Here is a 27,361-nt window from a genome sequence, read left to right as displayed (position 1 = left end):
GCTTAGCGAATGCCAGCTTTGCCTTTGAGCCTGGAGCTGAGAGATGTAAAGTGAACCTGCGGGGACTGGTAGGGTAGATCATTAGGGGTGTCCCTTCTCTGTGATGGGGAAAGGGTCCTTTCCCAGGTACGTGGCGGAGCTAGGTGAGCATCTTGTCCCGGCTGAGCATCTCTGCAGGTCTCTCCAGCCATAGGGAGAGGGAAGGCGAGGAGAAGGGATGGGGATGTCACTCCAGGGAAGCAGAGAGCAGAAGTTGGGACAACAGGGAAAGCCTGGAGCAAAGGAGGAACGGAGGGATACAAGGCGGCAGGGGGGGTTGCGAGGAAACGGCGTGGGAGGGAGCGGCGCGTGGGGATGCGGGGCCGGGAGCCCGTGCAGCACCAAGTGCGGCTCTGCGGAGCGCACGCGTGGTCCACAGCGACCTGGAGGAAGACGTGCCCAGCAAGGTGGCCAGAAGCCCTGAAGAAGCCTCTCTCGACTTGTTTTCTCCTGGGCCCGAAGGGCATTTTTCTGCACGGATTACCGAGGCGGTGAGGGCAGCTCTGCTTCCTTCTGCTTGCGACCTGTGGTTCGCTGGCACATGTGGATGCAAATGCCGCATCCCAGACGAGCATCCTACGTGCAGATGGCTGAGAGCAAGGTGTCAAAAACCACCTCCCGTGAGGGATCACGCAGCCCGTGGCCAGCTCGGACCCTCTCCCCTTCCCAGCACGGGGTCTGCTGGCAGAGGGTGCCGCTGGGAAGCCGAGCTGTAAGAGCAGCGTAGTAAAATAGCAAATTGACCAGTAAAAGAAATCAGTAAATGAAGGGAACAGCTATTAATGTGCCAAGCCAAGATGTGTAATTATACCCTAGGACTTTTCCAAACTAATACATGTTAAAGGTGTAAAGCTATTAAAAGAGAGATTTTTCTGTACAGGGAACTTACGTAGATAGAAGGATTTACACTGTATTTTATTCTTGTATTATAAGGTATAAGGAACGTTTGAGCAAATCCAGTCATTCCTATTATTACAATATCATACGTTTTTCATACCGTTTTATGCGGTTCTTCAAAAACTTTGGCACTAATTCTCTTTATATTGTTAGGAATTTTCTTTTAAAAACAGAATTCTTTTTCTCAAATAGTTAATTAGATTTTGAACTTCAAATACAGTACTTTTTTTTTTTTCCTCCCAAGAATAGGGGTGTTAGATCCATTGTGCTGGCCAAATTACAGTTTGGATAGTTACATTCTCTCTGCTTAATCACCCTGCAATTTCATTCGAGTGAAGGATTTGGTGCCTCAGGTGTCCTGAATTCCTTCAGAGCTCTGTATGGCAGAGTTGCTGCCGCCATCCACCCCAGAAGTGGCTGCATTTAACAGCAGAGAATTGTCGTCTCCTTCCAGAGCATAAATAACAGTTTCACTCGCAGAGATGGATTTTTGTAGTATGTTGTTGTGCTTTGTAGCGAGTTTGTGCTTTCCCAGCCTGAGCAGCCCTGCCCCAAGTCTTTAGGCACATCTGAGGGGTTTCTCTTGCCCACAGGAAGGCAAATTTGTTTTAAGGGGCCCCAGACAAATTCCTTTATTTGCTTGTTCACCCTTTGCCATCACGGCTGCCGCGAAGGAGTGGGTCCCAGCTGCCCCGCCGCATCCCCTCCTGGCTCAGAGACCTGCTACCTCTCAGCATCGTTTTTTTTCTTGCGGCTAGGGGGGAGAAAAGGATGGGGTTAAGCGGCAGCTGGATGTGGATAGGAGACGTCCATGGGTCATAACCCTTGCTTGCAGACAGACCCTTTGCCTGGGGAAGGGGAGCGGGAGGGGAGGACCCTGTCCTTGAGTTCCGTTCGGGCCCCGTTTATTTGGGAAGAAGTGATGGATCACGGCATTGCGCTGTCAAGGGCCGGAGTGGAAGTACAAAGGGAAACCCCAAAGCACACAGCGAGCCCCGCTTAGTGCCGCACAAAGGACTCGGAGCCGGTCGGATGACCCCAAGGGATCCGAGAGCAAAGTCCTATAGTTGGGGTGTTTGCTTAGCCTGTACAGCTGGCTGTTTCTCGTCCATGTGAAACCAGACGTGCACCATCAAAATGACTGACGTGGCCAAAGGCCAGGGGATGGCCGTGCCGAAGCTGGGTCTCCTCCTGCCCCGCAGCGTGCCACCGGCTTCTCCTCCCCTCCTGCCCTCCAGTCTGCCGGGCCGAGCGAGGGGATGCTCCTGACCCAGAGACGGCGAGGAGGAGGAGGAGAAGCACCCTACGTGCATGGCAGGGTGGTGGTCGCGAGGAAGCCTCCCTCGCCGTGCCCTGCTTCCGAGAAAGCTTTTTATCCGGATACGTGAGAACCCGGGATGGTAACCTTTAGTAGCTGCTCCTGGTAGTTCAGCGCTGCCTTGCAGCAAGCACACCTTGCAAGTCCGGTATGGCAACCAGAGGTCATCTTGGAGGGCTCCTCTGTGTCCTCCTGCCTGCAGTAAGTCTTTTTGCCTTTAGCGTTGTTTGCCAGCTTTGCAAATTGCACCGTTCTGCTGTTTTTTTGGCATTTTGGAGGTGCATTTGATTCCTGGAGCCGTAGTGCCACCCGTTCGTTCTAGCAGGAGCAGAGATCCCGGTGACACTTTCAAACTCCTTCCCCGTGTAACATCTGCAGCTTCTCTGTGCACTCCTGTCTAACCACAAGGGCTGTTGCCTAAACACCTCTTGAAGAAATAATTCAAATTGTTCTGTTGCGTGTACAAAGTTAACTGTTTTCCTCTTTAAAGAAAAGATGAGCAAAAGCTCTTCCCATGGCCACCGCCTTTAAAAAAATTAAAAGTAGCTTTTGAGTGTTGGAGGAAAACTTGGAACTATGAGCCAGCTAAATATACTGTATCATGAAACCTTGGGGACCATTGAAATAAGAACAGTGGCCCATTACTGCTAAGAAGGTGTTTTATTGAAAATACGCCGACATGCGTTCCCAACAGAGTGAGTGAAAAACGGCGAGATGCCCAGCGGTGATACAGGTTATTCTCACACATGAACCAGAATATATAGTTTGGCACTGCTAGGCTGCGCACGAGTAAGCAGCGTAATGGACTGATAGGCTTTTTACATAAAAGGGCCCATGTTTAATCCGATTTACTTTACTTTAAGTCCATGGTGATGTATGTGTATGTGTAGGGGTGTGTGTATGTAAGTTGTTGTGGAAGTAGATGTGGTTTTTTAGAAGGGGATTCTTTGCGGTGAGGTGAAGCATTAAGTCTCCTGATGACAGAAGCAGATTACCAGGAGAGGGCAGTGCTTCTAACACTGTATTTCACACCAGCTGTACCTGCACCAGCCCCAGACCGGGGTGATCCACCTCAAAATGCAAAGCTGGGGGCACTGGGGCTGCTCCAGCCCGCAGCGCCTGCCTGCCTGCACGGAGGCAGTGAGCAGAAATCTGGGGTGGCCAGGAGTTCACTGGTTAATACTTAACGGGCAAAAATGTGTTTGATTAGACGTTTGTTTTGTTGATGTTTCATTCTGTGGGTTTGTTTTTTTTTTCTTACCATGGCAACTTTAACATCATGCCAAAACACCTACTTTTGCTCTCGGAGCCATTGCTGTTGTCATGCCCAGTAGGTTATTTTGGTAGACAGGGGTTGTTCTTTTCAAGTGGAGGTGTTGGCATCTCCTACCAGATACCACCTCCAGTCTTTCCTGTCCTAAGAAGGTTTTTCTCTGTGTGAACACCGTGTTTCAACCCATGGCAAAAAAATGGAGTTTTAATGGAAACTGCAGCATTTCCTCTACTGTACGTGACATAAATGCTATCTCACGTAATTAAGGAAAGTAACCGAGAACAGTTAGTGGTGATTACCTTTCAATATATTGCGTACTTTGGGGCAGAAAAATAAATTATGAATAATGCCCAAGCATACTTGGAACAATTTGCACACTGTGCTGTGAGTGATGCAGACCTGCTGGTAGAAGAGTGTGCTAATAAATTTTACTTTGTGGCGGAAACAAGAGATTACAGTTTATTAGGAAAGGAGATGGCAATTTATTAGGATCAATCAAATATGAATGCAGAGCAAAAATGTTGCCATTTTTATTTATTTATTTATCTGGAAGCATGGTGGGGTGCAATTATATAAAATTTGTTGTTTACCTGTGATGTTTGATTCATTATTAATATTTTTCTGTTTAGAGGGAACCATAATTTTGCTGAAATGTCTTCCATAACTCCTGCACAATCATATTCATAACTCACCTGAATGTTGACACATCCTGCTGTGTATATATAAATTAACTAGTAACACTGGCATTATAAAATGATGCATTAAATGAAGATGTGAATGGTAATTTAAAGCATGCCATGAAGTGAAATTTAAACCATTGTACAACACTGAGGGGATTTAAAGAGCCTTCTTCACGCAGAATTTGCAGGGGCAATAAGGAAAGTGACAGTTTCACATCAAAAAAAGAGGAGCAACAGGGACACAAGCGTTACTGAAATGTTAATTGCTTTGGTGTTCTATTTTGTTAGACACCATCAGCCGAAAAATCACTTTTCTGCCTGAAGATATTTTACCATGAGGGCATTAGCTGAGATTATTAAAAATGACCAAAAAAAATGTTTACTTTGTCCTTTTCTCAGCACTTTGTGGGTAATAAGTTTCACTGTTTCCTGTTTAGTCAGTTGTTTTCCCCATTTGTTTTTGTAGGTCTTTCAAACAGCAGCAAGGGAAAATGAAGCATTCTCAAAACAGGAAAATGTGATTTAACCCCACAAAAATGGGCCTGGGGATCCAGGAGTGGGAATAGTATCCCAGACGGCTCTTTCCCTCGGAACTGCAAACAGCAGCTTGCTTTTAAACCGGGCCATGGCTCTAGCCTGTGTGCGGAGCAGCGTAATTTGGCACTTGCCTTAGCCAGGTTTGGCGTTGGCTCCAGCGGGCAGGCAGGCTCCTCCGTGCCGCAGCAGCACCGGCACCAAAGTTCACCTGAATTACTCCCAAATTTGTACTGGGGGAGCGAGGCGCAGGATTTGGCCCACCATCTGCTGCCAGAAAGCAAAGTGGGACCTCTTTGGCCCTGCCTGCCCAGGGGAACATCCCGAGGACAAGAGCAGATGAATCGCTGTCTTAGGTAGAAATTGCCTCATATTGGGACTAGGCATAAAATTTCCTAATTTGGGACAGGTTAACTCTGGTTGGAGGAGGTTGCGCTATGCGGTGTCTTGTCTTTTCTTTCTTTCTCCCCTGCCCCACAGGCAGCTGAGGCTTTTCGATAGGCAAGTCCACGGCCTCTGCATGGATAGGTACCAGCAGAAGCCTGCGAGTAAAGTGTACGTGTAAAATAATGGCATAACAAAACCATTTATTCCACTGTACTCATCTTCATCGTCATTCATAATCTGTTCCTCTTACTTGGACCTTAGAGCCTAGTACCCAGTGATCATTTTCTTTCACCTAGGTGTTGATACCACCACTTAATATCGATCAGATCTCGTGGGCCCACGGTGCCAAATAGCCACCTAGTCTGCCACGCTTTTTTAATTTCTTACTTTATGTGTTCTGTTTTGAACATCCCTGTCTGATTGTCTGTGTCTGTGATGACTCTCTGTAATTGAATGGAATTAAAGTGGGAGTTTATGGTTCTTCTTGGTCTTTTAAAATATTTTGCTGGCTTTGAAATGCATTATATTTCATGGTGACCTTCCTTAACAAGTGCTACCATCTCCGTTACTAAGGGAATAGACTGAAGTTTTTAGCCCACAGCAGATGTTGGCTGAGCTTGCAGGTATGAAGCTTTTATATGAAAGGATATAAAATGCTTTAAAAATACGGCTTGCAGGTTCTGTGGCCAGCACTCAGTGCTTAGATAGCACCTCTCATTTTCAAAGTGTTTTGAAAATACTGGTCTACAGAAGATCCTGAAATGAGTAGCATTAGCCCGTGTTGCAGACGAGGAGACAGAGATGTTGAGGCCGTTGACTGCTTTTGAAGTGGTAGGCATGCAGGCAACGCCAGAGCCAGGCCAGAAATGTTGCAAACTGAGCTCTCGGAGAGAGTGGCATCCTAAATGTGATAGCCATTAAAAAACAAAAACAAAACCAAAAAAACCACCAAAAAAACCCCCAGAAATTTCTAGGTGACTTGCCCAAGGCTGGGGAGAATTGTCTGTGCCAGAGCCAGCACTATGCTTTTGCTTTGCATGTAGCTCACAGCCTTGTGCTTGCATTGCCACATTGTGCTTTTTCTTTGCCCCTGGAAGGAAGGGCCTTGAACAAAGTGGTAGGCTTGACTCCCCTTTTTTTTATACATAGAGTTAAGTCAGAGGTTAGTCCAAAGGCGTGTGGTCAGCCGGCAGATCAGGGCAGAAGGCGGGCGCTGGTCTTCCGTTGAGGTGCGTGTACCTGGATATGGCCGTGTTGGAAAATAAGAATTGAAGATGTGACTCTAATTAGGATTGAGGGTTATGTGTGGGTGAGAAGTTTGTGCTGAGGAAGACAAGATAGATCAGAAGAGTTCCAAACTGGGGTCCGTGGAGCATCCTATGACTGGTCTGCAGAGACTGCCCGGGCATGCAGCCCCCTTGGTGTTTCGGCTGCAAAGTTAATCAGGGTGTGTGAAATGCACGGAGCTGTCTCCTGCCGATGCTCCTTCGCCATCAGTGCAGTTGGGAATGCTGCCACAGTGACGCTCTTACCAAATGTGGCGGGGAGGAGGAGGTGGTCCGCAAGAGAAGCTGTTGAAAAGTTTTAAGTTTGTGTATTCTGTAATATACTCCCCAAAGCAATCCGAGTTCCTCGAGATTACTTTGAAGTCCAGGACAGGAAGGATTCTCTTAAGCACGGGCAATAATTATTACTAGCTCATTGCATGTGTTACTGGTTTATATTATTACTGAGCATCCAGCGTGTTGGAGTGTGTGCGTATTTATTTGCTTGACTTTGCATACATGTAATACTTACAAATACCGGCTGTTCCCGTGCCCTTTATGTGCTGACCTGCTCGGTACGTGTGTGCTCCTTTAAGAGGCAGGCGCTTTCTGATTCATGTAGGCTGTTTCTGGCAGATTTAGGGTCTTGCAAAAGATGCCCTTAGTCCCTTATTAAATATTCATAAGAGGGTGGGGTCACATTTTTGTGACCTGAAAAAAATCCCATTAATAAATTTGTTATCTGACACGAAAACACTTTAGGGTGGAAAGCAATCCGTATCGCATCCCATTTAACATCAGATCACAAGTTGTCAGTAAATTGGGTCCTTTGTCTTTGCTTCTTGTGAGGTTCTTTAGCAGCATAACTAATGGGGCTATTGTCTAACAGCCCTCGACTCCTGCAAATAAAGTACAGTTCTGCCTGGGAACGGTGTCAGGGCGGCTTCTGTCTTCTCAGTTACTTGGCACGTAAAGTAACTGTCTGCATCGGTTACACGTGAAAATGTAAAAAGGACCCAACACTGAAATAGCGGGAGAGATTTTACCAGATATTACTGCCCGCGATGAAGCGGATAGTAGCTTTTTGGGCAAGAGAAAATAGGTTTCCAGGACCATGGCAGTCCCTGGGTGAGAGGCAGCACGCTGACGGGATTTTGTTTGTGTATCGAAGTCTGGAGGGGGGGCCAAGAAAAGTGTTTCTTTGACCTCGCCCGCGTGAGAGTTTGAGGAAGCTTGTTCTGAGTGACGTGAAACCGCTAACCCCGCTGTCACAAAGGTGCCGCAGACCCAAACACGGCGTTTCGCTTCCGCCAAACTCGAGGCCTCGGCTGCCTTTCAAAACAGGTAGCCGTGGGTGCCGCCGCTCAGGTGCCGGCGTGGGCCCTGTGTTTTGAGGGTCCCGCCGTGTTGGTGACTGACCCCCCGTTGCTTAGCGGAGGGAGGAAGGGGAAGACGTCCCGGTTCGCAGGCCAGGCGCGCCGGGCCGGTTCGGTGCAAACTCCTGTTGGAGGCTTCTGGTGGTCGGGCATTTTGGGGTTGGGTTTTATTACTATTATTATTGTTATTATTGTTTTCTGGAGCTGAAATCCTGAGCTTTCAGGGGGAGGGCCGTCGGGAGAGGCGAGAGGAAAGTAAAAAACACTTTTTCCACGGGAGAAGAGAAACTTGCTGCGGGAGGAGGGCGAGCCTCCCCGCGGGTGCTGTGTGGCGATGCCACCGCGCCTGAGGCGGCTGCCGGCAGCAGCGTGCTAGCTGACACTTTCCCCCCCCCCCTCTCCCCCGGCACCCACTCCCCGCAAAACAGATTTATTTCGGGGGAAGGGGGGGAGGCTTTTAAGCAGTTTGGCGGCGGCGGGTCGCTGCGGGACGGGCTGTCGTCTGGAGAGCGGCCGGCAGGTCAGAGGGCGCGGAGGCAGCGCGGTGCCCGCCGCGGGAGGAGGAGGAGGAGGAGGAGGAGGAGGAGGAGGCTGAAGAGGAGGAGGAGGAGGTGGAGGAGGGCCGGGCCCCGCGGGGCGCCCCGTTCCGGGGCGGGGTGTGCGCGGCGGCGCAGGGCGGGGCCGCGCGGGTGGCGGCGCGCCGCGGCAACCCGCGAGCAGCGCGCCCCGCCACTCCGCCCGCGCCCGCGGACGTTCCGCACCCGCTCCGCGCCGCGCCGCTCCGCCAACCCGCTCCATGGCCCGGCGCGTCGCCCGCCGCCCGCCGCCGCCCAGGTGGGTGCCTAACTGGGGGGGGGGGGGAGAAGGGGGGCAGGTCCGCGGCCAAACTGGCGGAGAGAGCTCCGGCGGAGGAGCGGGGCGATGCTGCGGGCTCCGCGGGTGGCGGTGGGAGTTTGGCGGGCGGTTCCGCGGCGTGTCCGCCGCCGGCAGCGGCCGTGAGAGGAGGGAGGTGCAGCCCGCGCGTCTTTCGCAACTCGCTCAAGGTTTTGGGTTTTTTTGGGTTTTTTGGTTTTTTTTTTAAAAGTCCCGAGGTTTGTTTCGTGCCTTCGCTTCGCTTTTGTTCTGACAGTTCGGGGGCGCGTAGCTGGCCGGGCGGTTTTGACTTGGGTGCTGTAGTTTTGCGGAGGAGCGAGGAAGGAGGGAGAGTGCACGGAGCCGGGCGGAATACTTTGTCAGGTTTAAATGTCAGGAACCGGGACGCCGAATGGATTCGCCGGTCAGTTTACCGGGGGGGAAATTAAGTGAGCGAGCTTTGGTTTTGACGTTGACTGGTGTTACGAACCCCGGTGAAATAAATGTAACGGGATCTGAATGTAGCCGAGTTAAGTGTCAACCCTGCGAGCCAGTATTTCAGTGCAAATGAGCTGGGTTTTCGAGGGTTGGGGGGGGGGGGAGGAGGGAACCCTTAGGAAGTGGGTGGTAAGTTTAGAGCAAAGTGCATATACACTCTTCCTCTTTGGAATTAACTCCTTCAAAGCCAGCTTGTTCTACAAAACACTGAGGGTGCCACTTGTCCGCGTACTGGTGGTAGGGAAAAGTCACTCGGTAACACGACACAGTTGTCTCGGTGCATGTGCCGGCGTTTGAAGCGCTACCATTTTATATTTTTAAATAAAAACAAGTTTGGTGGCAGGAAATGTGAATCATTCGGGGTGACTAAGATCTGTTTATGAAAACGAAATGGTTGGATTTATTCTAGCAGCGAGCGTTGAATTGCTGACTACAATAAATCGATAAAGTTTATTTCTAATAAAAAGCGACTTACGCAGGGTAGTTTGCCTTTCTTATAAATAAACTGAAATGTTAAAATCTTGTTCATTTGGAGCAAAGCTAATTTCCATGCCTGGTGCTCCCGGGCCCGATCCTGGAACGACTTGTGCGTGTGTAATAGCTGTGATAGGAGAGGAGGCTCTCTCCCTCTCTTCCCCCCCTGAAGCAGTAAGCGCTCTGCCTGCTAAATGAGTATTTGCTGGATCGGGCCCCTCATAAGTATGTTTACTGTGCAGAGCTTTCAGGCATCTTGTGCATCTTTACGTCAAGTTAAAAAGCAATTCTGTTTGCTTTTAGCTCTTTTAAAAGTCACGGCTAAAATATGTGTTTGTATGCAAGTGTGTCATCGGAGCGTGCTTCTGACTGGTTAAGAAATGGCTTTTGTTGATTGTATATTTATTGCAGTAGCAGCCTAGGAAGTCTCTAAAAGCAGGCACTCTCCTCTTCTCAGAGCCAGTGGAAAATCAGCTGTCAGAGGTCTTTCAGTGATCTCCTGTGACTACTTCCAAAAAATTTCATTGATAAGGCTGCAGAGATGAAACCCAAGTCCTGCCTAAACAGAGTAGCTGCCTTGGCCTAGACTGTGATAGAGCTGAACTGCAAACTGATTGGTCTGACACTTTATAATCAAAGTTGATTTATTGTTCATTAGTAGTGCATTAGCCCTTTCAGGCAAGACAGTTATTTGTGTAGTGGCCTGTCAAACAAAAGACCGCTAGCACCTGTCATTTCTAAACCATGAGATAAGCAAGCAGATATTAAGATAATGCAAATAGAAATAGACTGGAACGAGGTAAAGTTCTAGCAATTTCCCCTGTAAGAAATACCATTTTATTTAACGTGCTCGTGTTTAGCATGTAGAGGGATTGGACTGTGGAGCGAAGGGGTTCCCCTACACCAGGACCATCGGGAGGAGAAGGCGTTGGCGATGAGCTGGGCGTGCGTGGCGTGTGGTTTCAGAGTACCGCCGAGGTGAGGAGGCGGCTGGGGCAGATAATGAATTGGGAGAAGCCAGCGGGTGATACCGAAGATGGAAGTGCTGTTTTGTAGCCCTAATTTAATTTTGTTTGATTTTGGTTTTAGCTTGAGAGCAAGATTGAGGCACTTTCCGTGTTTTGTCCCTGACTCCTTCCTCCTCTTCCCAATGGACAGATGTCATGAAACGATGCTCTTACTGGCAGGGGTTAATTATATGAAAACTTGATGACATCACGGCAGAGCTGTGAGAATGTCAAAATACATCTGCTGCCATATTCAGACATATTGCTCTCCCTCCTCTCCCCCTATATCAGCTCCCCTCCCCTTCTCAAAAGGGAATGATCTCATGACATAAAACAGAAAACAACACAAGTGTCAAAAGAAAACAAAATTAGTGAACTTTTGTCTGCCACCATAGAAACGAGGATTAACTTATGTTATTCCAGAGCATGGAATGGAGACTATCTGCATGAGGATATATAGTGTATTGTCTTCTGTGAATTTTCATTTGACAGGGATTTTGGAGGCTGTGATCTTAATTAAATCTCAACTGACTCAAATAATGCATCTAAAGGCATGCAGTGTTGCGTAACCTTGCTGAGTTGGTAAACCATAAATCATCAGAAAGCTTATGATAGGAAGGGCTGCTTTGAAATTTTTTTTTTTGTTTGCTACAGTTGGGGTTTTTTTTTTTTGGTCTTGTTTAACATACACTTTACTGTGCTGTACCATTGTGCCCTCCCTTTTTTAAGCAGCGTTATTTTTGCTTTAAAAAAATAAATGCTCTGAGACATGCTCTGACCAGTCACTTAGCTGAACTAAAGAGAAGTCGTAAATATAATGGGATTGACAGCGAAGAAATGAAATCCCAGCGCTGGCTTTCTGGGGATCTCGCTGCTCATAGGAAGGTGCGGGTGCCTCACGTTGTTCTACAGCTGGATGAGCCCTCTACACATTTAAGAAGTGTAACTCTCGGCCCCACGCTGAAATTTATTCTGGGGCGTAAGTAGTTATCGGACACCACTGTGGAGTCGTAACGTATCGCCCCTGGGTTGTAATGGGTCACAGATGGATTATTGCACTAATGGACGGTGGGCTTTGACGTCTGCGCAAGTCGAGTTGATTTTAGTTGTGTGCAAGGAAGAAAAGGGTTGCAACAGTTGTGTGGAGAAGGTTAAAGGGGATTTTTAGCCATTGAAAGTGATGGAGGGCAGTCAGAGCAATTTCTTACGCAGCGTTTCAACCTGGCAGTGCTCGAGCACTGATGTTGCTCGAGAATCATGTTGGTTTTAAAATACTGAAGCTAAACAAACTACTGTTTCAGTGTAAAATGCTTTGGTTTCTGTGTTTGTGATTGCGTTCCCTGGGCAGCTGAAGGAAAGGTAAGGGGAGAAGGATTTTTGCATTCAAAAGTTTAAGGAGTTGCAAGGCTCTTGTGCTTTCTTGCTCTGTATTTCTTAGTTGCTTTTTTGCTGCTGTAGACAAACCTAAGCTGGAAGGACACAGTGCTTGGATTTACTTTGTGAAAATGTTTCCCGGTAGCAAGATAACTTACTGATGTTGTTTTCTCCCCTCTTTGCTAGGGAAAAGCGGTAGCAGGGGTAGTTTTACCAACACCTGCAAAACTAGATTGTGGGAAAGTCCTGACACTATAAGCTAAATTTGTTATTGTTTGGTGAAAGGCTTGGCTGGTTTTAAGCAGTTTGTTTGTTTTATTGAAAGCAGAACTGCATTACTGGAAACTACTTTGCTGTAGTTCAGTTAAAATGTCCTGTACTGTTTTGTTTTTATAAGGTGCTTACTTGCTCAGCTTCATTTTCCAGTTACAAGGAAAGGGAAAAAAATACATCATGCACTCATCTGCAGATCTAAAGTGGCCGTGTAGAGATTGGGGAGAGAAGCAGCACTGGCAAATATCTCTTCCCCAGCCTTTTTTTCTTTTTTTTTTTTTCTTTCCCCTTTTCCTTTTTAACCTTTCCAGCACAGTCCTCTGCTAGCAGGAGGATCTGTAGTTTGTACTGAAGTTGAGCGAATGTTAGAAAACCCAGACTGAATATTGAACAAATAAGTGGAATTGCTAGTTGCTCTATGCACTAGTTTTGGACAGATTTGCCTTCATTGATTAGGTAAGATGCTCTGTTATTTGGGAGGGACAACACCCCCTCCTCCCCAAACTGACAACGGGTTTTAATTTTTAAGCTTTATCTTGCCCTTAAATCTGAAACATCATTGTTCAAATAACTGAGAACAAGGTAAACCAACAACATCAAAAAGGTCGGCTTCTGTGATTTCTCAAGGGCTTGTTATTTTGTACTTTCCAATTCTATTTGATGTCTTGACAAAACAAGATGACACAAGGGAGAATACATTAAATTTTGATTTTCATCTAACCTGTTACAGTAGTGGCAGCTTAATTTCTTTTACTTTTTACCGAAGACGGCTCTTTGCACAATTACTCTAATTGCCACACCACTTTATGAGAAGGTTTCTTCACGGGTTTCCCATTTGCCTTGATTTTGTGAGGCATTTTTTTGAACGTGCTTTGACCTTTAACACGGCGTGCTTGCTGGTTGGAGTGTGTCTTCATTAGAAGTAAATCAGTGAATGGCAAGATTGTCAAAGAAGCAACTGATGTTTTCTCATTAGAATCTAATTTGCACCGTTGTGCTTAGCTGTGATGTTCAGCTGTAGGTGTCTGCCGTAGGTGTGAATAACTGCACATTTTAAGCAAATAAAGTTTACAACTGTTATAAAGGCTACACTGGCAACCAGAGTGGCAAAGCCCAACCGAGTGTTTAAGCAGAGCTCTGTTTTGTATGGGAAATAAACACCATGATTTAACCAGGTGAATATTTTTCAAGAGCTCACTTAATTTTTTTCAGCTGGTCAGGACAGTGTGTGTCTTCTCAAATGCCCCAAGTTTGAAGAGCAAGCAGCTACGGGTTTGACTCTTGCAGGAGAAAATACTCAGGGAGTGGAGAGAGGGCTCATCCTTCCCTAGAAATCTCTGTTGGGAGTTGCAGTTCTTAAAAATCTACCAGGGAGGGGGGGAAGCCCCTCTGTATAACACTTCCTTTTTGCTCACATGAAATTCTAGGCGTATTAAATGTTGCTCGTTCAATCACGCTCTTTTATTATTTAATTAAGCTCTCCTTAATGTATGTATGAATTAATACACAAATGTAAGGAGTCTGACATGATGATCATTCTCAGTATATTAAGGGTGTTTGGGAGAGAGAGGGTTTCAAGGGGTTTTCAAGGGCTTTAGGGGTATTTTGGATGTTTCTAAGCAGGATTGCTTTTGGTTTATTTGAGGCTTTTTTGGCAGAATATGTTGATCTAACATTTCCTTTCCTAAACTCTGGAAAAAAAATACGGTTTGTTTTTTTTTTTTTTTTTTTTTAAACTGAACCATTATAAAATATCACTACTGTTCAGAACCATGTACAGCAGGTTATAATTTTTCCTTGCATGCTGGAGCAGGAAACAAAAATGGTAACTTTTTAAAATGTGAAAAATGATGATGATAATCTCGAGGTTGAAATCTCACTCAGCTTATTAAATGAGTATTTGGTTGTGTGTGTTCAGGTTTAGTCTCTATTTGACAAATGTTAGATGTAGAAAGGATTTAATTTATGTAAACTTTATATTTTTATGCAAATTAAATGGGTATTTATTATAGCAGAAACAATTATCCTGGCACTTAGTGAGAAACCTGGTATGCATGAGAAGTGGTAGATAAGATCAGATGTTTCATTCTGTAAACAAATACAAAAATATTCCCATTTTTCCTTAGCTAGAAGAGAATACTGAAGACAGCAGACATCCTGACATGCCGGGGAATGTCAGCATAGCCCATCGTGCTGCCTTCCATGGGTCAAAGGGAGATCTTCCCTCCTGATAAAATATAATAAACAAAATTATAATAATAAAATGCTAATTTAATTTTAAAGAGGGTTCCCCCCCATCTCTTTTAATAGGGAGTTGTATTGTTACGGAGAGAACAGTTATGCTAATGAAAGACTACTTAGCTGATTTTACATTAATATAATAAACATTACCTGTCTTAATGTGTTGTACTGTATTATGGCAAAATAACTAAGTCTAGAAGAGATTCCATTTTGCATAATGAAACAGCATTGCAGTTTCTGCCTGAATAATTCTAACGGCGGCATTTTTTTGTTGGTATTTTGGAGGATGAAATACTATGTTGGAAATGTTTTAGTCTCGGGATGGAAGCAGGTCCTGCCTTCAGCACTTCTTATTTTGCTGGGTTCTGCTCTGGCTTGTGGCATCGTGCTTCTCTGTTTGCCGGTGTATCAGTGGTTTATCTTCTCCTGTGGCATGAGCAAAGCTGTTTTGCGTTGTTTCGGCTGAGATTTTTTTTTACATTTCAAATATATTGCACATAATAGCTTTCTAATAAGACAGCTCAAGTTAATTGTTTGGTTTTGCCTAGCTGCATCTATTTTTATTTGTAGCCCGGTATTTTTAACTGTTCCTCAGCAACTTGCTCTTTCTGTGTTCAGCTATGTTTTGCTCCGTTTAACTTTTATCACAAAATCTTTAACCGAAGAATTGCTGTTTGGAAATCCAGGGTGCCTGGTATGAGGTCTTACTGAAATCAAGTTTGAACATACAGCGCAGGAGAAGAGGATTTTCTGGCAGAGTTATTCTTTATGAATTAAGGAAATCCTCCCCATCTTCCATGCATGCCTGCTAACAGTTAACAGGACCACAACCGTATCCAACACTGAAGGCACATTGTGTGAAAATAGCATTCTTCTTTTTTTTTTTTTTTTTTTTCACTTCATACAAGATTAAACTACTTGAAATTATTTAGCTAGTATTTAATTATATTAATATCACTGAAAATGGGGGAATGGAGATGATTAAATAGGACTAAATCATTTTCATCCCTGTGACCCTTGTCTGGGTTGTGTGGAGGAGTGACAAATGCATCCCTGCTGTAACTCGGTTGTGAAGTGAAAGGTGAACTTGGCCCAAGTTTGTGCAACTTTTCCCTTGGTCAGTCTGACCAAAACACGGCGTGTTTGCAGAGCTTGAAACTGGGGGTAGCGGAGGGGACTGCGGGGGCCGGGAGGGGTTTGGGGGATGCAGAAGAACAGCAGGCAAAACCCTGGGAGAAATAGTGTCTGAAAACAATTGTGAGTATTAAAGACATTTTTTGCCGTTGATGGTATTAGCATGTCAGCAGGTCTATACTAGTACAGCTCCGAAAGCCAAATTGCAGCTGTATTTTTACCTTCGCTGCCAGGCTTACATGCAGCTGGGTATCTACCACACCCTATTGTTATCAGTCAACAATACCAAAAGTAGTTCATTAATCATATCAATAACAACAATCGTGTTTCATGTGGAAAATAGGAATAAACAACTTAAAAAAAGATGCTCTGCATGCTAACTTAGCATTCTTTAAATATATCTGCCAGTAGTTTAATTTGAACTTCAACTCCCTGAAGGCAGTAAGGCAGAATTATTTTAGTTCTTCATAAACTGCCTTCTGTGATTCATTGTTAACTCATAAAACACGCTCATTTTCATGTACTTAAACAGTTAAGCCATTTTTAAAGTTGGTTTGTAATTTTTTTTGGCAACACATTTAAGTTGACATCTGAGAGATAGAAATCTAAAATTAATTTATAGCCTTCAGTTTAGGTTTCATTTACTATCGGACAAAATATCAGAAATAAATATTTTTTATCTAACGTAATGTAAAGTATATTGCACAGTATCTAAAATAAAGTTTAGTTTTGACTGAATACACTCAAAAAGGGACCCATAAATATTAGAGAGCTGTAGTTAAGAACTTACATGACTGTTTTAAATACTATTGATTTAAACCACTGGCTAGATTTTATGAATCAAAGTGTAATTTCCAAGCTTTGGCTATATTTCTCATCGCTAAAGCACTCTCTCTTGTGTGCCTTTAGCAGCTTTCCAGACATTCAACACGGGATTAAATGATAGTAGTTACAATGATCAATAGGTTAAGACCGGTACAATCACTCTTACCGCTAATGACCTCGGTAGTAATGGGTAATAAAGTGTGGGCTATAATAGCCTATTGCTGGTGCTGCATGCCCTTTGATTCCTAGTATTACCAGGGACTAGCTACATGAAAAAGTTGGACGTTGGGAGTTAAGAGAGTGGATATATAGGCCATCATTCTTAACTATTTCAAGTCCTCAAACCATACATGCGCCCACGCTTGTCTGGGGCGCGCGTGTCGTTTTTAACACGGTAGTTTCTGCTTTATTTGAATTTGTTTGTAAAAGGTTTCCATGAGGTGCTTTCGTGATAAGCTGAAGCGCAAACTTTGACTAAATGTGGCTGTTAGCCGTGTTTATAAATGGAAGGCAGGACCTTCTTTAGGGGCGCAGATGTGGTGTGAAAATGTGGTTTCAGACGGTAAAATGAAGTCGAATGGATCAATGCAAACTTGTACTCCTAGATATGCCATATTTATATATAATATATATAATTCTTTTTTTCCTTGCTGGTTAAGTGCTTCTGTTCTAGCAAAGCGTGTGCAGCTGGGAGATTCTTCACCGGAAGGTACGTGGCCAGTTTTCAAAGGTAGGGCCAAATCCTGAGATTTATCCCAAGATAAACATGCAAAAAAGCCATGGAAGTGAATGGGAGTTGCCTCTGCATAGCTGACAGCAGAATGCGGCCCTTCATATTAATCACCGATGTGTAGGGTTTACAGCACCCCACCCTATTCCTGTCTGTATCCCTGCTTGTCGTCATAAATCTGAGTGAAGAGTATTTGTGTTGTCTATCTTCCAAGAAGGGCACAGAAAACATACTTAAACATGCTTCCTCTTCTGCTCGCTCTGTCCAACTTCAATGAAAAGTAGTACAAACCCGAGGGTAAAGTAAACTTCTCTGGGGATGAGAATAATGAAGGTGAGTCACGCTTCGGGGCGAAGATAGTGACGGCAGTATTTAATTAAATAATTTTCTACTCCCAGAAAAGTTTTTGAAGGACTACGGATTAAGATATTCTGAATTAATGGGATTACCCATCCTGATGGCTCGGTGTCCTCGGAGCTGGTCCCGCGTGGTGAGGCCACGCCGTGGCACGGCGGCCGGCCGCTGGCTTTCCCGTAGGCGCGGGCAAGCGACGCCGGCCACGGGAGAGCGGCCGCTGGCTTTGGTGGGGCTGGCGTTTGACCCGTAATTAAATGTCCGTTCGCCTGCGTTCACGCCGGCCTGGACCACGTTAGATAGGTGGGAACGCGCCGTGCCACGGGGAACGCGCGCAGGACCTCGCCGTGTTTGCGTTAATGGGATGTCGGAGGCGTGCGAGCCTTTGCTAGACTTTGCTCAGACCAAATGTTTTCAAGGCAGCGTCTGGCCCTGGCACACAACATGTACACAACAACACGGGGAGATGTGCAGTGTACATGCGTCTGACCTTCAGGAACCATTTTTAGTTCATCAAAATTAGTGATGCTGAGAAATCAGGACATCAGTGCATAATGACTGTGAAATTAGGAATGAGAGCTTGCTATGCAAATGACAGGACAAATCATGTGAAAAAGTCAAGATAAACTGCATATTAAGACATTATGTTACATAAAATTAATACTGCATTTCTCTCTTGCTTACTACTACACTGGAAGATTTTTTTTTTTTAAATCCTTTATCTTCTGATCAGCTATTGTCTGCTGATTTTTTTTAAAAAGTGGTGCACAGAAAAAGTGCTAAACATATTATTACCTTTTATTGTAATACATGAGATGACAGGAGATCCTTTTTAGCAAAGTATATCCTTTACTGCTTTTAGTTTTGTGCTGTCATGTATTTGATTTGAAACTATAGAAAAGTAAGGTGCTCAAATATTACTGTTAAAACTCATATGGGTTTTGTCTTTTCCTCTATTGTGGTTTTTTTTTCTTCCTTTTCTTTTCCTTTTTTGGGGTGGAGGATAGAGGGGTGGGTTTCTAGGGAAATAGTCTTCTTGCATTACTAGGACTGACAAAATGGTTCTCATGTAGTCTGCAAATTAAACACAAGTGCAGTGATTATTTTGAATAGCTAAATTACATTCTAGAAAGCTTGCAGAATTCATAGCATTGTCATTAGGTATCCGCTTGAATACAATTTGTGTAACCTTGGCCAAGACAGCCTGTCATTTTAATGTCAGTGTTTTATCTGAACAAGACATCATCCTTTCAGATACAGTGTACAGGTTCCTTGCAAAGATGCCCGTGCAGAAACGTGTTAACAGTTGCAAATATGAAATGCTATCAAGTTCATCACTGTAGCTGTTTGTCACTGAAATGTCATGGAAAGCGGCTTTTAATGGTATCTCACATAATACGAAAGAATTGAAGACATCTGTATGCTGGGTGAATATGGAATGGTAAAGACATCGTGGTAGGGCCTTTCTGTTAAAATTGCATAGGAGTCTAGTGCTGTTATTCACATCACTGAGCCTTCCTTCAATTTTCTTAAAAACCTGTCGTAATAGGGTCTAGATCCCATCAGCGCGGGATACTCGGCTGTTGGATTTCTGTACGGAAGGCAACAGCTTTCTGGGAGGGAAAGGACCCAGCTGATGTTTTCTTGTAAAAATAAATAAATCTTAACAGGGTGTACCGTACTGCTTCCTTTAAAGAATTCCCATCGCAATAGCGTTTTGCAAAAGGGGAATTTAGCCACCGGGAAAACGTGGTCGGTACCTCTGTGCCTGCTGCGGCGGGCCGTGAGGACTCCCTCGCCTTCAGCACCCTCGACGCCAGGCGCGGGGATGGCGGGCGGCACGTTGGAGCTGTGGCGATGCGCTCTGACCCCCTCTTTGCTCTTCTCTCGCGCTTCAGGTTCCAGTGTCGGTGGCTATGATGACACCTCAAGTGATCACTCCCCAGCAAATGCAGCAGATCCTCCAGCAACAAGTGCTAACTCCCCAGCAACTCCAAGTCCTGCTCCAACAGCAGCAGGCACTCATGCTTCAACAGGTAATTGTTTCCTTAACAGCTGCTCAGGTGGCCCCTATAGATAGCGGGGGGCTTCGCCTCCCAAAACGTTCCCGGGGAAAGAAGCTGCCCGCATCTCGGGTCCGAACCTTGGAGCGGCCGTGCTCCGAGATGAACTGACTGCTCTTTTGTTTTTAATTCTAGAAATAGCTACTGGAAACAAATCCAGGGAGTAGTGCTAGGAGCGTATCCAAGATCAGCTAAATAATACAGATGCATATTTAAGTGTCAGGACTTCGGCAGATGTCCCTGTTGCTTTTGCCCGCGTCCCCCAGAAAGCATGGCGTGCCCTGGCTAATGGGAATAAACAAGGTGGTAGGGTGACGCTTCCCATTTTAGACCTGATTGTGTCCATCTGGAACCGTAAAGGACTATGGCAATGGTGGCAATAAAAGTGAAGAGGTTTGCAAGCCTTAATCTCTTTGATTTTAGCCAACGTATGCCGTGCGGTGTGTCAGTGTTTCTCACAGCCCGTGGTCCTTTTTCAGCTGAAAGCTGGCCACCGACGAGCCCCGAGGTTCTGTTATGGTAGGGTACGGCACAGCGGGGGCTCACGAATCCCGGGCGGGCATCAGCGTCCACCCCAGCCCGACCTTATGTGCTCCCTCCTGGCTGCCACGCTCCCTCCTGCCCGTGCCGGAGCGCTGCCTGAGCGGAGCACATCTGGGGAGCGGGGAGGAGGAGAGTATTTCCCAGGATGTCTATGCATGTATTGAACAACACTTAATACAGTCAAACCCTATCATTTAGAAAGCATGTGTGTTTCACAACAGAGATTCGCCAGGCTCTCTCAGCAAGGGCATTTTGGCTTTGTTGTTACAATCAAAGGTCATTCCTTGCCTTATTTTAATTAGTTTGTGTAGAAAATGGTATGTTTTTCATCAGTTCATTTTGGAGATTACTTTTCAAACGATAATGCCAAGAATAGTCAGTGTGCACTGAATTTATTGTTGAGTTTCAAACTAAAGGTCAGACCATTACAGATAAAAGGATGCTATTTTTCAAATCACAGTTTGTGTGTTACACCAAAAGGGACACTGAATTGGCTCTCCACTTTGTTACTTACCATCTTTCCTTTTCTTTGTAGCAGCAGCTTCAAGAGTTTTATAAGAAACAACAGGAACAGTTGCAGCTTCAACTTTTACAGCAACAACATGCTGGAAAACAGCCTAAAGAGGTACAGACAATACCCATTTTACTTTCAAACCACAGATCCCCGGGGACTGTCTAGTGGCTATTAAACTGTCATTCATCTTATAAATGATTGCACAACTGGACTGACTCTATCGGGTCTCAGCTTTCAGATTTAGAGTTATTGTCCTGTTTTCGCCTGTATTTTCCTGTGCTTTCCATTTGCTTGCTGCCACATATTTTATAGCAGGGGACCATGCCTTGATGTTCGGTATGAGTACTGGAGCAAGCATCTAGACTTGTATCTTGGGAGAGTGCTTTTGGAAGTTAGTTATGTTGGAAAGGGGAGGGGGCAAGGCAGCAGGCCCAGATACGGCCCTGTCCTCTCTAAACAGGGCAAAATGCCAAGAGACATGGAGTTTGGGCTTGCCGTTTCCAACCGGAGAGGTTCCGGTTGCGCATTCCTCGCAGCACCGGCTTAGCAGGAGGGACCGCACTGGCGCAGCATCGGTGGTGACACGGAGAAGCAAGGTCTGAGAGGCAGAGGTAGCGTGGGAACGCTGCCCGTTCGCGACGTGGCGGCGGGAGACCCCGCTCCGATGCCACCACGGTCCGTGGCAGGAATGGGACAGGCCAGGGTAGCTTCTGCCTGCCCTTTAAATACGCTTCCCTTGCAAAATACCGGTCACGTCCTAAACTTTGTTTGTTGATGTTGGTGTGCTTAAATTTAATTCTGCTGCAGTTACGTTTCTTTTTAAGGTGCCGAGTTCACCTCTCCAGTCACGAGGAGTTTGAGACTTTGACGTTTAATCTGACATCAGTGCTGGTTTAGGTAGATCCTAGAAAGCCGCCTCTTGGCACGAGGCGCTGCGTGATGTCCTGCCATAGCGGCAGCACTTGTGTGTCACTTCACGAGTGGTGCTGCTCGAAGCACGCACCAATTTCTGCACACCACCCCCCGCCCCCCTTGAAATTTTGGCAAATCGTGCCACCTGTGCCAAGTTTCAACCCAGAGTGAATTTTTCCAGCTGAGTTATAAACCCCTGAAAATAGGGGGGTTTATAATGGAAACGCTGACACAACCTTAACCATAGCGCACTTACGGGCGCCACTATAATAAAAAGGGAACAGATTAAAAAGTGTCTAAAATGTAAATCTAAAGGACTAACAGTAATTAAAATGGAAATGGCACAGGGAGGGAAGGCATGTAATTGTGAGATATCACTGTGCAGAATGCTCTCAGCTTTGTTTTGCTGGCTGTTTTTCTAATTCAGTAGGGCTTACTCATCAGTGGCAGTTCAATGCGCGTTAATGACTCTGGGATGCAGGCATCACTCTGGACAAAGAAATGATTATTGTGCGGTCAAAAGAAGTTCAAAGACAAGAAGGGAATTTCAGTTTTTTCCTTAGAGATCCACATTCAAGAGCATATAAATTAAGCCAAATGTTAAAAACCACAGTCTGAAAGCTGACTTCAAAGTCACAACTCTCTAATTAATGAACTGCGAGCTTCAGTTTGGACAAGTCGTGGTTTGATGCGCCCATAAATCAACATGACAGGTCTGTTTCACAGTCTCAGACAGCGCTTGTCATTGAGTCACATCAGATGTAAACACAGCAGAAAAAAGAGGGAATATGAAGGAGGTGCAATTGATCAACAGAATTGGTAAAAACCCACTTTTGAAACGCATTATGCATGATCACAGGAAATGGCGATAGCCTCAAGAGGCTTTCTCCTTCTGCTGTTGCTTTTTTGAATCAGATTTCTAACAGCCTTCAAAAGGGAGAATAAGAATTATGGAGCTTCTCCCCTGTGGCTGGCAGGCAATAACCCCCTGTTGTTATTTTGTGCTTCTTTCTTTTCAAAGGCGTCAAAATTTAGTTTTTTAAAGATCTTTAACTCTATATTTGAAGACAAACAATAAAGGGCTGCCACTGTCATTCTTATCAGTTACCAGGGATTGTATTTTTTCTTTCTGTTGCCACTTCTTATTAACCTCTTATTTGGTCTATTAGACATAGTTTTGAATGCAAGCCTGCATGCTGGGAGAACATGAAAGTTCAGATGAGCTCAGAGGGCAGATAAAGAAATTTGAAGGGGAAAGTTACACAGCAGAATGAACGATAAAAGTTAACTCTTCTAAATTGCTGTTGTCAGACAGGAGAGCATCTCAGACACAAAGATGAGGGCTTGGAGCTTAAAGAAAAAAAATACTTTGTGTTAAAAAAGACGAGAAGGGAAGTTAGACAATGTGATGGCATTTCAATATCTAACATACTGATTTACTGTGGTCACACTTCTGATATTACACTATCGAAAGCAACAATAAGAACGGACTCCTTCCTGTTTCAAGAAGAGCATTTTAACACGGTGGCTGTTAAGAGAACAAGGGGCCCAAGTCTCTTCAGCTTTTTCCAGCGTTTTGGGGGAGTATTTTTCCTGATGGTTTCAGTAGAGGCCCGTTTTAACGATGCATTTCATCCCGCAGGTTTGCTCAGCCTAGTTTTTCCTGCCTTAAGGAGGTTATTCTTGCTAAGTTAGTATGCAAGCGGTGGTCTTTTTTTTTTTTTTTTTTTTTTTATCCCCCCCCCCCCCCGTACTAAAAACTGACGGTCAGTCACATGGCGAGCGGTGCCGTGGTGGGGACCGGCGGCTGCCGTGCTAACGAGGGCTGAGTTTGTACCTTGACAGATGGAACAAGTGTATTCATGTACTGCATCCCCCAAGTCATTCTGTTAGTGCCTTGTCCTATTGTACTGCCGTGAAAGAAGAAAAACACAACAAATCTCCCAAGCCCCGCTGGTAAAAGGGATCCGACCGCCAAGCAGGATAACAGGCGGACCCCCAGTACGGGTTCTGGGGGGTTTTACTCGAGGGCTGCGCGGCAGAGCAGGGGCTGAGCACCGCGCGGCGCCCCGAGAGCGAGAGCCGGGGCGAGATCTCAGCCCTGCGCCCGAGGACGGGGCCGGCTCTGCCCCGGCAGAATGGGTCCCCCCGGGGCAAGGGGGGCTTTAGAGCCACCGAAGGATCCCGCTTGGTGCCGGGGTGCTGGCCGGAGCGGGTTGTTTTCCGAACAGGGCCGTTTGTCCTCCGGCAGTTGTGACAGTTTACGTTAGGCAGTAGGGAGTAACCTAAGAAAGGAAAACAGACCTTTGACAGAAGCTTTAGGGAGGGGATCAAAAATGCAAGTTTTATCAGGATATTTCAGCATTTTAACACTGACTACTGACCTGACAACAGGACTGCACTGAGACCTTTTTTGTATGCATTCAATTGTGAGAAGTAAACAAACTGCCTTGTATCCTGTGTTTGGTAACTGGGTGGGGAGCGCAGTTTGGCAACGTGTCTTGCTTTTAAATTCTTTCTTGGACAATGGGCCTTGTATACTTTTATATCCTGGCTTTTCAAAGTAGAGAGTGTTCAAGAGCTTTTCTTAGGATAGCCAAGAAGACAACCAAACGGGCATCAGTCAATTTATAATAAAGGTGGTTGGTTTTTTTTTTTAAAAAAAAACATGCTAACTTTACACTCAGATGGCAGATAGGTAAAACACAGCTTACTGTAACGATTTTTATGTAACACCATTTATTACATATATAAAAAAATACATATATTAAGTATATATATTTAGAAAATTAATATTTATGGAGGCAAATGTTACTTTAACTCTTAATATAACTGTTGCTGGGGCTTGCATTCATCTGGTGCTGCTGCAAACAGCTGCACCAACTGGATCTGTCTGAGCAAGCTATTGCAAAGAAACGAAAACTCTCTGAGTTTTAGGATATCTAAACACCTATTTGTTTAACTGTGTTCCTGAAGTCCTAGATTTTCTTTGGAAAGAAGATGAATTGACTTCGTAAATAAGAGAAATAGGCTAAGTGACTGTCAGTACAGTCGTGGGTATAGAGTTGGTTGCAGTATTAAGGTTGGTGGGGCATGGTGGCCCAAGAAGGTGGGGGCCAAACCCCTGGCTGGTGTCCGTCAGTCCTGCTGCTCCTGCAGCTCTGGGGGAATTTTTTTTTTTTTTTTTTTCCCTGCTTGACACCAGCAGGGAATGGGGCCAGTGATCCTCTGGCTTGGTGTCAAGGAAGGGCGACAAAAAGCTTGGGATCTGGCTGGGGTTTGTTTGTCAAAGTATGCAGTTTTGTAAGAGTTAATTTTCTTTCCATAATTGTTAGCCATAATGTGTATAAGACCTCCACCTTGATATGATTCCTAGCAGATTAGGGATATTAGATAATTTCCTTCTATTTATTGTACTACTGCACTGTATTATCTTTCTATCACTCAGATAATTACTAAGGAAATCTACATTAATTTTTTTTGGCTAGCACAAGGAACTGCTAAACACTGGCATGATGTATTGATGTTTTACACAACAAAAGTTTTCCTCCTGTCATTGTACAATAAATAAAAAGATATTTATCAAAATGCAAAGCCTTTCATGGATTTTAAAGAACAAAGCAAATAAAATACAAGATGAGCATGGAAGCAAAACCTAGAGGCTTCCTTAACTGAACAGAATTAAGGACTCTGAAGCCTGGAGTACTGTACATATTAAACACTCACATTCAAGTAAGATGTTGTTTGCTAAATTATGAATGTGTGTAATTAAAATCTAGTGGCTGTTTCTATGAAAGATTTACAATGTTATTTCATCGTTTGTCATGGCTAATTAACAATATTAGATGAAGTTTTTCTTCTTCAAAGGTCTGATTTTTTCTCATTTATTTATGTCAGAAGTGATAAACAGAGTAGTTAAAAGCTTCTCCGGGTACAGTAGTGAGAAAAGCAACATGTTCTTTTACACCTCGAAGGTTCAAGGTTCACATCCCTGTGGAGTAAAGCAACTCCATCTTCTTTCTAGTGAGAATAATTAAAAATTTCAAAGTGCAGAAGTAGCAGCCTTAAATACAGCACAGAGTAATTCTGAACATAACAGAAAGTATTGTGGGGCATGATGGATGAATAAGAGAGAGTAAGTACAAAATACCATAAATTAAGCCAGTCGTATTGCCTTAATAGTCGAGACAACCCTTGCATGAGCAAACAGAGCACAGTGCAGGGTTGGTTTTCATTACGTCTAAGTGTGATGTGAGCGTGTGGTACGATTCTCACGTTATACATGTTCTTTGCCTCGAAGAATTGCCCAGGACTTTAACAGCTGCCAGCAGTGTTTGCTTTACCCCCCATTGAAATGCAGCCACTTCTGGGGTAAAACACAACCACGAGGACCAGGGTGATGTGGTAGCGTGGACCAAGAAACGCTGCGTGCGTTTTTGATTGGGATGGCAGGAGGGATTTAGGTAGGATGAAAGTAACCACTGGAGGTGGGAATCGGCTGCAGCCCTGTGGCTAGCCCTAGCACCTAAGCGTGCCTTGGGGTCTTTGGTATGGGGAGGTGGGCTGGCTAGCTTGCCTTGATACCGGTAGACTGCGATCAGAAGTTGAAGTTGAGACAAGGAGCCCTGTAAATCCTCTGTTAATACTTTGCTCTGTATTGACAAATGTGTATTTTTATTTATTTTTTTTCTTTTCCAGCCCCAGCAACAGCAGGTGGCTACGCAGCAGTTGGCCTTTCAGCAGCAACTCTTACAGATGCAGCAGTTGCAACAGCAGCACCTCCTGTCTTTGCAGCGTCAGGGGTTGCTAACGATCCAGCCCGGCCAGCCTACTCTGCCTTTGCAACCCCTTGCACAAGGTAGGTGAGGAGTTTGGGACCTGCCAGCTGTCTGGCAAAACTATAACATGCACGCACACGCACATAAAATTGTCACTCGGTAAGAGGGAGAGAGAGATCTCATAGGCTCATAAAATAATAGGCACAGAAAAATCCTGGCAGGCAGGGTGGGCATTGTAAAGATATTTTTTTTTTGAGAAGGGCAATGCGGAAACATGGACCGCTCTGGCTAGCGGGAGGCAGGCGGTTTGGAGTTCAGATTCAATTTGCACAGCTACAGCCGGTCTGGCGGACTCGGAGCTGCTGGTTGTACTAATCTGGGCTTGAAATCCTTCACAGGAGGCATCTTAATCGATTCTTGGTGCTGGGTTCATGGCTAAGGGTAGTATGAGAGCAGCTTTTCCTTTTCTAAACACGTTACTTGGGCCCTTTCTGGTTCCAGCCTGGCGAGGAGCTGGGCGCAGAGGAGCTCTGATCCATACGCTGCCAAACTGTAGAAATCTGATTGCTCTTTGCTGCAGCTGAGAGGGAGAGGTGGCAGTGTCTCCTCTCCGTGCCTGTTCACACGGCTGCCTGTGTGCATCATAGCTTCATTCCTCCCTCCAAACTGAGGCAAATTGGGATTAACTCCGTTTAATTTTAATGGTCTTATTGACAATTAGATCCTCCTACATCTTTATTCAGTTGTGCACTCGGCAAGAAGTTAATGCTTTGCTGAGATCCCTATTTATTTGTTTGGGTTTTTTTAAGATATTGATACATTGAAAGCAATAACTACTTCAAGCACAATACTTTTGGCAGTGATTATAACCTGGGGTTTTTATTCCCTCTTTTCCTCTTTGGCTGGAATTTATTAATTTTTTTTTTTTTTTTTTTTTTTAACTGGGTTTGTCTGCAAGCCTTGGGACATTTTAACAGACTTGCCTGAGCTCTGTCTGCTGTGATGAAGGCAGGCTGTTCG

The 27,361-nt window shown here is 45.1% G+C and overlaps 1 protein-coding gene across 14 annotated transcripts in view; it reads left to right on the top strand.

Moving 5' to 3' along the window:
• The window catches only part of FOXP1 (forkhead box P1), a 392,273-nt gene that overhangs the window by 295,556 nt on the left and 69,356 nt on the right, over positions 1 to 27,361 (top strand). For 10 of the 14 annotated variants that reach the window (XM_030043705.2, XM_041118643.1, XM_030043699.2 and 7 more), the window contains 3 exons: positions 19,430 to 19,567; positions 20,673 to 20,762; positions 26,262 to 26,421. In XM_030043705.2, the coding sequence (XP_029899565.1) occupies positions 19,430 to 19,567; positions 20,673 to 20,762; positions 26,262 to 26,421 (388 nt within the window). Of the gene's footprint in view, positions 1 to 8,516; positions 8,604 to 12,683; positions 12,704 to 19,429; positions 19,568 to 20,672; positions 20,763 to 26,261; positions 26,422 to 27,361 lie in introns of those variants that run through there. The other 4 variants (XM_030043708.2, XM_030043706.2, XM_030043710.1 and 1 more) reach the window with 3 other exon arrangements.

Source organism: Aquila chrysaetos, chromosome 20 (genome assembly GCF_900496995.4).
Source record: "Aquila chrysaetos chrysaetos chromosome 20, bAquChr1.4, whole genome shotgun sequence".
NCBI lineage: Eukaryota > Metazoa > Chordata > Aves > Accipitriformes > Accipitridae > Aquila > Aquila chrysaetos.
This window is presented reverse-complemented; position numbering and strand designations above follow the sequence as displayed.